A 12,942-nucleotide genomic window follows, 5' to 3' on the forward strand; every position below is an offset into this window, starting at 1 on the left:
CATGTGATGCTGCTGCTGCTTTTTGCAGGGGGGCCCCTTGGGTTTAACGCAGCTGCGGGGCGGTGCGGGGCACTGCTCGCCCCCTCCTGCTAAGAACGTTTTAATACGGCTCTTGGAAAAATACTGTCTCGCTGAGAGTGCCGGGGATGCGAGGGGCTGACGGCCACCTCCTGTGTCAGATCCCGGCCGGGACACGCAGCGATGCGCTCCTGCGCGAGGTGCAACGCGCACCGACGTGCTTTGCACAGCTGCTCGCCGATAGCAGCTCGGAGCGCTGCGGCCGGAGCAATGCCCCCGGCACCCCCGAGCTGTGCGCTAGGGGGAGACCGTCCCTTTCTCGTCCCCATCACGTCCTCCTCCCGACCCCCCTCGGCCACGTCCCGCCCGTCGGGGAACACCGCGAGCAGCGTGCGTACCGCTCTGCTGGATTTAGTTTACTTTTTCCTTCTTGTAATCTGTACTTCCCAGCGGATTTCCATCCCGCGGACACCGGGCTCGCGCTCCCCGTGGAGCGGGGAAGGGGTTAACGGCGGGGGCGGAGGCCCTACGGCCCAGCCCGGCCCGCCCCTACTTAAGGACGGCGGCGGGGGACGGGGCGGCTCCGCGCGATGGCGGCTCCGCGGCGGCCGAGCGGAGGGGGAGTGCGACGCGCCCCGCAGGACGGGCGGCTGGAGGAGATCAATAAGGTGCGGGCGGGGGGCTGCGAGCTGCGGGAGGGTCGGGGGGAGGCGGTGGGCGGCGGTGGGCAGAGCCGCCCCCATCTGTCCTGAGGTCGCGGCAGGTGTCCCCTCGGAGGAGGTGGCCGGAGCGGGGTGGGAGCGCTGCGTGCGGTGGTTCTCCATCCCCTGTGGCTATGGGGCTGCCCTCCGAGCCGGCCATTCCACCGTCCCATGGGTGCTCTGTGCTGCGTGCTGTGAAGTTCTCTTGGGGCGAGCACCCTAGCAGCCATGGGAGCTGTTGTTCCTCAATCTCCTCTCCTCCTTTTAGTTCCTCTCTTGGCTTCTGCTTCTTAAAAGAGCTGCTCCAAGGCTCTTAACTTTAATCACAAAGAGGGGAATGTGGAGTTCCTGGGTGAGCTGCAGGTCTTGGGCAGCGGGAACACAGCTCCTGGATCAGGGCAAAGTGTGCTGAGCTGCATGCCTGGGCAGCGGGCTCTGGTGGGGTCCCCTCCCTGTGTTGGGGGTTTGCCACATCTCTGCCTTGCCATGGCTTATGGTGTCCCTTCTGGCTGAGAGCCATTCTGAGGGTGAAAAGAAGGTTTTAACCTTGAAACAAGATCACTTAGGGTCACTTTTGGGTCACTTTTAAGTGAGGCTGGTGATGCCTTGCTGATGCAGGCAGCGGCCTCTTTGTGTTAGAGGTGGGGAAATCAGAGCTGCCCCAGCTGGGAGCCCAGAGCAGGCAGTGGGCTTGCTTTGCTTTGCCCTTCAATCAACTGGGCAAGGAGAAGTGCCAGTGCGTTCCTCCCAACAGGGCTGAGAGTGGAGGTTATGTAGGTCACTGGGGAGGGAATTAGGTGATTACAACCCAGGAGGTGCTGCAGGGTAATAGGAGCACTTGGCTAAAATAGAGCCTTTGAAACAGACTGCTTAAAGTGGGTGAGGTGCCCCACCAAATGGGCAGGTGGTCTTCAAGCATTCCCATAGGGGATGCTGTCCACTTGGACTGGGAGGAAGGCTGCTGCACCCATCACCGCAGTTCTGCTGCTTCAGGGCTGTCCTGCAGCCTCGTGTGGGGTGGGTGTGGGATCCTGCAAGCAGCAGCTGTGGGGCTGAGCTGCAACGCTGTGCACACTGCAGAATAATGCCTGGAGCTGTGCCCTGGGGGCTCCTCTTCCTCCCATGTGGGGTGTAAGCTTCCAGTTCTCTTAAAGCAGCCATTGCTTCTGGCAGGCTGTTCCTCTGGGCGAGGTCTGGGTGACAAAAAATGAAACAAGCTACGTAACTTCCCTGCTTTTGGAGATGGGAACTACTTGTTTTGTGTCCTTGCTGTCCTGTTTGTTGTCTTGGTGCTGGGAGAGGGGATTGGAGCAGCTGGAGCTGCAGAGCAGCTGCTCTCAGACCCCAAGCAGTCACTGCAGCTTAGCAGCTCTGGGCGATGAACCCCACAGTGATGCCCTGTGCTCACGCTGCATGCTGGTGGTGGGAGCAGCTCCTGTCTCCCACTCAGCTGTAGAGCTGGCTGACTGTGGCTGGAATCAGGGATGGGGCTTCCCAATCCCTGACCCATCCCAGGGCTGCAGACCAGGAGAGTTACTCCTCATAAAAACGACTTCCACATTCCTATCAGGCGTAATCTCATTGTCTCATCCCAACAAATAGCTCCTGCCCAGCCCTGTTTTCCTGGCTGATTTCTATCCCAGAGCTCTCACTCAGTTAAGGGTTTGGAGGCAGGCAACGTCTGGAGTGCGTACGTGCTGCTGAAAGCCAGCTGAGCCCGGCATTGGACTCTTCCTTCCAGCCTCAAGAGCTCCTCTGGGATCCTTTCCTGGCTGTTCCCATCTTTCTGGGAATGGCAATCACATTGTTCTGCCTCGTGCATCAAGGTGGCAAGCCTAATCCAGCACAGATTAGTTTCAACCTGGTTTCACCTCCTAATGCGCCGGGCTGTGGGGAGCTCAGCCTGGTGGGGAGCAGGTGCCTGCTGCTCATGTCCAGGACAGGCATGAGCATCTCTTCACCCCTTCCCAGCTTCTGCAGGCAGGGAAACAGCCACAGGAGAGCCTGGCTTGCTGCATGGAGCCTTTCTGGGGGGTGAGGAAGGATCTGGCATTGCTCAGATTGTTTTGCAAGTAGCTGAGATTTGTGTGGCTGGATTTCCTTGCCTGGATATGTCTCTTTCTCCATGAAGGAGCAGGAGCTGGGGAGTGGCTGGGCTTATTTTTAAGCAGTTCTTATTAATAGAACAAGCCCCTTAAAATGGGAATATTAGCAAAGGGCTCTGGGAGGAACTTCAGCTGCTTGGGCTGTGACTGAGCCACCATCCCTGGGGACTGAATTCCCATGCACTATTGTGAGCTCTGGCCTTATCACTGCTGCAAGGCAGCTCGCATACAATGTGCTGGCTGGAATGCCTTTGAACTATACTGCTCCCTTTGGTCTGGAACAGCTGAAGTTCCCCTGTGAGTGAAACGCATGGTCTGGGTGCCAGGTGTGCCCTGTGTCCCCCACCCTGCTCTGTAGCCTGCTGTGAGACCCTGGGCACGCTTCCTTCAGCCACCCCATGGGGATGCAGCTGTCCTCCTGCCTCCCCCTCCTCTCCTATCCCCCATCCTGCCCATGTGTACAGCTCCTACAGGGCAGGAGGGAGCTGTGACCTGGTGATGCTCCGGCTCGATTTCGGTTCTCAGGGAGGTTTGGCAATCCCCTCTAACAGAGGCTGTTCAGTGGGTAACACGACTCTGCTCTCTGGTGACTTCATTGGGCTGAACCCAGGTCTCACAGCCCAATTGTCCCTTTGTGCTGGCCAGGCACATGATATCCCTGGGTAGAAATAGCTGAAATCAACAAAAGCAAGTTGGCTGAAGGGAATGAAAGAAGGAACTGGGAACACTGCTATTCCCCACAGCTTTCAGCTTGAGCTGATGCCCATGGTGTGGAGGAGAGCCTGTGTCTCACGGGTTTAGTTACCAGGGTCCCTGGTGTCCCTTTGGGAGTCTGCAAGGTAGCAGACACGTCTGTCTGGGTGGCCCTCCTGGGAAACCTTGGGATGCACATAAAAACGTGCCTGAAGGATGGGGTTGGGGTGGTGACATTAACCACAAGAGATGCTGTCCCAGTACTACCAGTACTGGCTGCTACCTGTTGTCTCATAGGGACCCCATCCTGCCTCTGTGAGCATGGGTAACTGGTGAGTAACGTGCACAGAGCAGGGAACAGCCTCAGCTCTCTCCACTCGAGCCTCTGGAGGAGTTCTGTGCTGGACAAGCGGTGCATGAGCTGTGCAGATGTTAATGACTTCTGCTCTGAAGAATGCAGTGTTGTTTCTGAACACAGATCGAGTCATTAAGTTGCTGGAGCGGGGTGGTGTGGGAGGGCAGGAGCAGCACCGTGATGCTGATGGGGCACAGTGGTGGTGCTGGCAGGTTGTGCTGTGCTCTGTGCTCTCGGGGCACCTGGAGCTTTCGGAGGTTGGGTTGGGATGAGCAACCAGAGCTGACCTGGGATTTCCTCTCCACATTGAGCAACGTAACAGGGGAAAATGAGTAGACTGAGATAAATGGAGCCCTGTTCCTGCCCTCTCAATTCCTGCCCTCATGGGTGCATGGTAGTCTGCAGACTTTGCATGTTCTATCTGCTAGCTCTCAGAGTTGACCCACGAGTTTAAAATCTAAGATGAGTGTTTTTAGGCAGGAACAGGAGTCCTTCTTCAGAATAGGACCCCAATCCTCACGCTGTGCATGCTTTGAGCAGGGATGCTGGGAGCTGAAACCTAGGATGAACACGAAGCAGTGTGAGGGGTGTCACGCAGGTGGGAAGTCAGAGGCACTGGAGGCAGTTAATGGCAAGGTGTGGAGGGGTTAGGCTCATTGCTAACCCTCCTGGCCCTGTTGCTCAGATGTGGCTGTCTGGGAGCTGTGTAGGTCTGCTGGGCAGCACTGTGTACCTGCATTCCCCCCAGGCTGTTTTCCTTTCGCTAACCTTGGCGATACTCTTTTAACCGTTTCAGGAATTTCTCTGTGACCCAAAGTTCAGTGATGAGGAAGATCTGGAGGAGAAGCTGGCAGTGTTCAAAGGTGAGAACTGGCCGCCTTTTCTCCCATTTGCTCCGAACAGATTCTTTTCCTCAGTGCTTCTCTCTTACCAGCCTGAGTTTTTTTTTTTCTGCTGAATAACAGAAGGGGCTGAGCTGACATGGAAACCTCCCCCGTATCGCTGGGATGCAGTGAAGCTCCCTGGAGGTGCCTGGAGTCCTTGTGCTTCCCCCAGTTGCTCTCTCAGGGCAGGGACGTGTCACCATGCAGACATCCTGCCTGCAGGCGGCTGCTGCTGCACAACCTGCGGCGTGGGAGAGCCCCCAGAGGAAAGCTGCTGTCTCAATATTGAGTCAAGCTGGCTGCTGTCGTGGACGAGGCAGTAGCTGGTGGGAGGACTTCTTCCCTGCATCCTGAATGAGGGTTTTTCTCCCTCAAAATTTCTGCAATCTGCTCTAGTTCTCTCTGTTGGCTCCAGTACTGAGCCTCAGCACTGATGTCTCCAGTCCTGCCCAAAGCCTGTCCAGCTCCACTTTCAGCAAGTGTGGGGCTTAGGTTTGGATATCTGCTGGGCTGGGGGCTGGAAGAACTGCTCAAAAGCCTGGTTCTGCAGGGTGTCCTCTGGAGTTTGTCCCCCAGAGTGCTCCAAGGACGGAACCTGGCTGTTCTGAGTGCAGCCAGTTCATTCCCAAGCGGTGGCTGAAAGCAGTTGTTTCCCCCACGGCCTCTGAGAAAACATGGTTCTGTGTCAGTGCCCTCCAGGTTTGTCCTCAGCCTGGTTCCAGCCAAACCAAGCCTGACCTTGCTTCCATTTCAGGCGTTGTCTGCTATTTCCTTGTGAATATTGGCTAGAAAGTCTAGCGTGAAGAAAGCTGGCTGGGGTTTTGTCTTGTGCTGCAGCCTCCTGTGCTCTCCATCCTTTCTGTTGCCCTCTGCCTTTGGCTCTTTGCTGTGAGATGGCTTCAGACCACATCCACCCGCTGCACTGTGGGCTCCTCCATGGGCTGCACGCAGATCTGCTGTGTGTGGGCTGCGGGGGGACTGCCTGCTCCATCATGGGCTCTCCCAGCTGCTGTTGCACAGCTTTTTCCCTTTCTTAAATATACTCGGAGTGCAACCAACATTACTTGTGGCTCAGCTCTGGCCCAGCAGTGTGTCCCTTATGGAGCTGGCTCTGATCTGACAAGATCCTCAGGTGGATGTGGCCCCTCTGCTACCAAAGCCTCGCTCTGTAAACCCAACCCAGACTGCAGCCGTGCACAACTGGGGCTCTTAAGGCATTGCAGCCATAGGTCATGGGCACAGAGTTCCCTGTAACAAGAGCCCTTGGCCTCTCCCCATGCTGCCTCCTGAGTTTGCCTCTGTGGCTGTCCTGCTCTGCAACACCGCCCCCATCTCCCCCAACAATGGCTCATTGTGTGAGGGGGGAGCGTTTTTTCTGCCAGTCCCTCTGCTCCCCTCCCCAGCAGGAGCCCCAGGAGCCTCTCTGCACTCTGTAAATGCAGTTGCACTTGGTGTTTGTGTAAATGCAGTTGAGGGGGAGGGACTGCAGCACAGATTTGCCCCACCAGATCCCTGCAGCTGGGACGGGAGGGAAAAACAAATGTGTGAGCTGAGGCTTAACACGTGGTGATGTAAAGCTCCTCTGTTCTCCATGCCTTTGGCTCAGCGTCAGCTGAGGAGAAAGGAAAACATGTGCTGGGCGCAGAAATGGCAGAGCAGGGGTTGTGTCCCTAAGCACTGACCCCTGCCTGGGGAGGTGGCAGTTCATTTGCACAAGGTCACTGCTGTAAGGGGGGGGGCATAAAGCATTGCTTTGGCCCCTGAGCATGTGTGTGACAGCCCCAATTTCATCTAGAATGAGTTGCTTAGTGCTCTAAGAGAGGCATTTGTTCCTGTCTGAAGCATACGCTGCTTTGCTTAGTGCCTGTACTCCTACAGACCCATTCTGTTGAGCCCATGACAGCAGTCCATCATGTGAAACTATGCCAAGCAGCTCCTCTGCCTCCTGCCTGGGGCTGCACGCCAGCCTCGTTCACCCAGCACAAGTCCTGGGACAGGCTCCAATGTGTGCAATATCCCTGCTTCCCTTCGGCTCCCTACATTAGCCTGCTACTTCTCAGTTCACGCTCATCTGCTTGCTGGTGTCCCTGGAACAGAGGCAAAAGGATTCTTCCCTTTGGGGAGTGGAGCAGCCTGGGAGCTCTCAACTAATGTGAGTCCTTAGAGGCTGTTCTGGGGGCTGAGTGCTAACTGCAGGGCAAGTGGAGATCTCTCCAGCTGTGCGTGGATGGATGATGGCAGCAGGCATCTTGCTCTTTTATTTAGCGGAATTGAGGTGATGGAGGCAAGGAGCCCTGCGGTGCAAGGAGCTGGAAGGTCTGAAAGATGGACAAATCCTTGCCTGAAAAGCTTACAGTCTAAATGGGGAAGAGCTAGCAAAGAAGAGAAGGGGTAGGAAATACAGGTGTGCCTCTGCAAAGATCAGAAGCAGCACAGGGCTGAAATCCTGCTTTCCTGGCTTAGCTCAGTGCTTTATCATGGCATGCCAGCTTTCCTCCTGCAGAGCTGCCCAGGCTGCTGTCTACAGGCTGTGTGTTTCTCTGAGGACGCTGAGCTGCCTGGTGTGGGGAGGTTTGACCCCAGGCTGGGAGGGCAAGCAGCAGTTCCAGCGTCTCTGCTCCTGGGTATGGTTTTGGCTTTGCCCTCTTCATGTGGTCCTTGAGCATCTCTGCTGGCAGGCGCTGCTCCGGAGCACAGCGTGGTGTTGGGAGGGCCATGCAGTTTGTCCCTTGCTATTGCAGGAAACGACGTCACTTAATCCCCCTCCTAATCTGATCAAGATTTGTCTTGGGAGTGCTCAGGGTTCTGCTTTTCTTGCTACTCCTTCTGGGAGGTTGTCCTGGAGCTTTGTTTTTTCTGGCTGGAAGCCTTTTAAGGCTACCCATGGCTAGCTGATACCTTGTTCTCATGCCAGGGTTTTCTTCTAGCTCAAACAAAAGCGGCCACAATTAAAGAACGTTTAACTCTTGAGCCCTGGACTTGAGATAAGGGTGCTAAAACTGGGTCTTGAGATCATCTATCTCTCTGAATTGCATCAGTCTGTGCCCAAACCTCCTGTTTTACTGCTCTAAGCAGGCAGTGCTCCAAAGCCCTGCTGTCCCCTGCTATGGGTCTCCCTGCCAGAGCAGCTCTGACCCATTAACTTGCTTTTGTGTCTCTTCCAGAGAAGTACATGGAGTTTGACCTGAACAACCAAGGCGAGATTGGTGAGTGACACAAGGACGTTGTTAGTGGGCTGGAAGAGCAGCAGCCTGCTGAGGGGGTGTCTGCTGCTGACTGCTGCTCCCCTTTGCTATTGTGATTCTGGGGAGGAAAATCACGGGCTGCTCTTGAGACGAGCCTTGCTCACCTCCTGGACGCCAGTTGGGGGCTTCCTGGCTCTGCAGCCTCTGCCCATGGTTCTCTCAGTCTCTTGCCTACTTTGGGATCTCGGTTTTCTCAGGGCTGATCTCCTCCTGATGCTTTGCTTAGTGTCTCTGCTCTTAATGACTTATTCTGTTTCTCCCCTCATGCCTTTTTGTTTTCAATCCTCAGCATCTCCTGAGCAGGGAAGCTGCAGGGCTCGGGCTCTCCTGGGGTTTGCCTGCTGGAGGAGGAAGCTGTGTCAAACCACGAGCACTTGTGGTGTGGAGAAGCACTTGTTTGGTGGGGGGGAGGTGGAGTGAAGAAGGGGAAGTGGGTGTGTGGCCTGGCAAAGAGGGCCCTTCTTTAGGGCTGGAAAGCAGAAGTAAAGATGCAGGTTTCTCCAGGCCTGGAGCAGGCACCTGAAGGCAAGCTTTTGCATTTAGCCCTTGCAGGAGGCTCCTGCCTGGCTCCCCTCCTCCATCAGCCCTTGAAATCAGCCTGGGGAGCTGGAGGAGCTCGGCCCTGCTGTGCTGCCCTTCCGGGAGGGAAGGCACTGTGGGTCTTTGGCCTGATGAGAGCAATGGAAGGAAACGACCTGCAGTGCCAGGCAGGAACGCTTGCTCCCACAGCCTCTTTGTCTCCAGCTTTAACCTCAATGTTGCTTTCTCCCCTCTGCATCCTTGTGATTCTTGGCACTGCTTTCTGAGCTCAATAGCGGTGTCCCTATGTGCCTCTTGAGCACTGTTCTTCTGCAACAGTATGTTTTTCTTTTATTCTCGAGCTGCATGAATAGGAAGTGCTGTTCCTTGCTGCTCGTACAGCAATGGGGCTGCACTGAGGGCTTCTTTCTGCTTTCAGCTGACAGCTTCATGCCATCAGCCCTAGTGGGGAGGTGAGCTGGGAGCTCCAGCCTATGCCTCCAGTTTGGTCCGGGTGCAGTGTGGTTATCCTTCAGTAGTGCTGATGCCTCACTTTTGCAGATTTGATGTCTGTCAAAAGGATGATGGAGAAGATGGGTGTTCCAAAGACCCACCTAGAGCTGAAGAAGATGATCTCTGAGGTGACCGGAGGGGTTAGCGAGACCATTTCCTACCAGGACTTCGTTAATGTGATGCTTGGCAAACGCTCTGCTGTACTTAAACTGTGAGTGCCCTCCAGGAAGGGATGGGGGAGGTGCTGGGGGAGCTGGGGAACTGAATCTCTCCTGCCTGGCAGAGCTGGAGCTGTGCCTGTTGGGTGGGTGCAGTGAGAGAGGAGGACCCTTGTGCAAGAAGGGGGAGGACGTGAGCAGTGAATGATGGTTTTGCTGGCTCCTATAGCCCACAGGATGCTCCTCCCTGCCTGATTTTTTTTTTTTTTTTTTTTAAGCTTGGGCTGTAGGTGGAGAGAAGGCACCAGCTTGGGACAGCTGGCTTGTGCTAGGGGAGGTTTGCTCTGCTACCAGCTGCCAGCACTCGCCTCCCACGGCCTCCTCTGCCCTCTCAACGGGGCTCTCGAAGTCCTGCTGTAACAAATGGCTTCCCACCGCTTACTTGGCTCCCACTGGTAGCAGGGTGGGTTTACTTGGCTCCATCTCCGCCCCATTGAAGCCTGTCTTTTCCTTTCTCAGCCACAGAGGCTGATCCTGATTTTGTCTGCAAGCACCATAAATAGGAGCGGTTCCTCTCCATGCCCCCTGCCCCTTTCTCAAAGGAGCTTTAAAAAGGCAGCCAGCTTTCTGAGCAGGTTGGGAAGAAGGATGTTGGAGCGTGTTCTCTCCCCCTCAGTGCCCTGTGTCTGCATGTTGGGATGCTCTTTTTCCAAGCACACACTTCTGACAACTCTGCTCCTCTCTTCACTGAAGGAGGCTGAGCTTGCAGCCGGCCCCATATCGTCTATTCTTCCTCCCAACTGCAGCAGCTTTCACAGATGGGTCTCTTCTTTTGCTAACAAACAGATGCCCCATTGTGTGTTGAGCAGTGTTTAGAGCAGGAGCAGAAATGTAAAACTCGTCCCAAGAGCAGTGCACTCCTTTGATCCAGTTTGGCAGCTGGCATTCCCAGCGTAGCTGCAGTCCTTAGGGAGGAAGACAGCACTGGTTGTTGCAAAATGCTTGGGATTCTTCTAGCTGCTGCCTTGCTCCTTGCATCTGCCCTCTCTCCTGGCTGTAATTGCTGTTGCTTGATTTGGCTTTTGAATGTTCTGCTGGACGGTTACGCACAAGGTGGGCCAGGGATGGTGCTTGTTATGCATCGGGAGCACTTAGCATGCAGCGTGCACCCGGGGGATTTCGGAAGAGGCTGTCTAAATAAAACGTGCTAATCCTCTGGGCTCTGAGAGGAAAACCAGCAGAGGCTTTGGGAAATCGCCCCACGAAGCTGCTGGAAAAGCAAAGCTGTCGGCTGAGCTGGCAGCACTGCCCTCTGTTGGCTTCTGTCCTCTGTAATTATCAGATGGCCATTGCATAGAAGGTAAGAAAATCCCACTCTCAGTGATGAGTAAAGATGCACCTGCTTTTTTTCTTATGTATTATCCATTGTGTTTTGCAGGGTCATGATGTTTGAAGGAAAAGCCAATGAAAGCAACCCAAAACCTTCCGGTCCACCTCCGGAGAGAGATATAGCCAGCCTCCCTTGAAGAGGACAGGCTGGAAAATTGGCACTGTTTGCTTTGCTGGTCTGTAACAGAGGTTACCTGTGCTTTGTTACTCTTTACTGTGAACAGTCCTAGTTTTCAACTAACCTGCCTTAGAGGAACAGCAAGGGAAGCCGGTAACCCCAGCTGGCATCTTTCTGCAGCATCCCTTAGCTAACTTGATTTTCTAGACAGAAGCTCTAGCACCAAGTATAATGTGAGACCAAAAAACAAAACAAAACAAAAAAAAAGAAATCCTGTGATCTTAACTCTTTCCTCTGCCCTTCTTGCATTTCTCAGCTAAGAAGGAGCTTTCCGCCCAGCTGATGGATTCAGAGCTGTGCTTGTCACAACAGGTTCCTGAAGAGCCTTGCTATCAGATAGCGGCTTCACGGGTGCAAATAAGTGCCTTCTGTTCTGTCCTATGCTTCCTGACTGGAGTCTAGATCCTAGTCCTGGATCTGTGTCCTCATCAGCCCCAGCAGAGTTCTGCACTATCAGCATGGGATGTCCCTGATGTGCCTGGGTCCTCTACTTCTGGAAGACCTTTGTCAGCTGCTGAGGCTGGGATGTTTTAAGGGAACACTTCTCACTGAATTTAGCAGCTAAAGGACATTCATTGGGCTTCACCTTGAACCAAGTGCTTATCACAGGTGTTCTGATTTGCAGAAGTCACTGCCTGAAGTCCCCACCTCCCTGAAAGGCAGTAGGGCCACGGTGCCCTTCTGTTCTCAGGCCAATTTTCTGGGCCCTTCCTCTGTAGTTTGCCTTGGAATGGGATCAGAGCTAACCTGTCAGCAGGATCATGCTCTGCGAGTAACCATGCAGACAGTGTGCTGCTAGCTCCTACTAGAAATGAGATTAGAAAATGTGTCCATTGTATTAATTGCTGGCTACAAGGCAAAGACAAGAACCCTCCGTGGGATGCTGTGAACCAAATGCAGACAAACTCAAGGGTGTCTCTGCAACCCTCATGCATAAATCCAACCGAGCCACGACTACAGGAATAAGTTCTGCAAAGTCTGTCTTCATCTGAGGAAAAGCCACTGGCCCATTGCTGCTTTTAGCTTTAGGTCCTTCCCCCTGCCTCTTCCTGGTCTGGGTTTGTTCTGCTTTTCTCAGCCTATGAGACTTCTTGGTCAGCCATAGCAAAAGAAGCAAGCAGAAAGTCACAGAGTTGATCTGCAAAGGGACAAGCTGCAATCCTGTCCTGGGAAGGGAGAAGTCTGACACCAGCAAGTGGGGATGATTAAAGCTACTTTAGGATCCCCTTTCTGATAAAACCACTTGGATCGGACCAGGAGCTTAATTGCTCAACAAGTTGTCTGTCCAAGTGTAGAAACAAACCCATTGTTATGCCTTTGCAGCCCCTCAGGAAGGCTTTGGGGGAAGCTGGAGCTTCAGTTGGAAGGAAGCTAGGTGACCAAACTGTGAGCCCTGTGTGCTTTTCCAAACCAGCTGTGGATGAGGATCTTTCTTCATGCAGCTGCTCTCTTTGACTTTGCAGACCTTTCTGCATGCATTTCAGCTTGGTCCCATGGGACTACCAGAGGCACTTCCCTGATGTATGAACCCAAAGCTTACAAACTAAGCATGGCTGTAAGTGTGGGCTGAGTGCAGGCACTGTGCTGCCCACGCTGCGGTGACCGCAGCCAATCTTCCTCCACTCACAACTTCTGGAATCCAGATGTTTGCTCTTTGCCCTTTCCCCCGTTTTTCTTACGTGTTCTTGGCAGCTTTGAACTTTTAAAAAATCAGTTTAATCGTTTTTAAAGGAAAGCACAGATGATTAACTCGACTAGGCTGACTGTTCCTGCCAAAGGCCGCACTTCTACAGGAAAAACATTCTCACTGCTGTCCGCGTGAAAACCAAAACTGTAACGGAGAGAAGAATTGTAAGAGCAGCACCGGTCTACTGTAAAGGCTGCAAATAAATCTCCTGAAGCCACCCCGTGTTGGTGTGTTTAGTCCGGTTTCTCTGAAGTTTGGCCCAAATGATTGGTTGCAGATTAGCTGAGCTGTTTTCCAAGCTGGTTAATATAAACCCCTCCAACAGACCCCGGGGATGGGTTTGGACTGCCTTGATCTGATTTTTATCAGTAAGAACTGACCCGGTGCCATGTTACGAAATACAGAGGGCACCTCCTGAACGCCAGCCTGACTTTCTATAACGAAAACAGGTGGCAGTGCTTGTTCTAACGAGTGTTTATGGAGAGCAGACACGTGCA

General features: G+C 54.0%; 1 protein-coding gene across 1 annotated transcript; it reads left to right on the forward strand.

Moving 5' to 3' along the window:
• The first annotated feature begins 593 nt into the window (after positions 1-593).
• On the forward strand, positions 594-12,662 carry C9ORF58 (allograft inflammatory factor 1-like). Its single transcript, XM_415461.8, has 5 exons — positions 594-686; positions 4,669-4,735; positions 7,921-7,962; positions 9,082-9,244; positions 10,630-12,662. The coding sequence occupies exons 1-5, from the start codon at positions 609-611 to the stop codon at positions 10,715-10,717; spliced, it is 438 nt and encodes a 145-aa protein (XP_415461.1). The 5' UTR covers positions 594-608; the 3' UTR covers positions 10,718-12,662.
• The last annotated feature ends 280 nt before the right edge of the window (positions 12,663-12,942 follow it).

This window comes from Gallus gallus, chromosome 17 (genome assembly GCF_016699485.2).
Source record: "Gallus gallus isolate bGalGal1 chromosome 17, bGalGal1.mat.broiler.GRCg7b, whole genome shotgun sequence".
In the NCBI taxonomy this organism is placed as follows: Eukaryota; Metazoa; Chordata; class Aves; order Galliformes; family Phasianidae; genus Gallus; species Gallus gallus.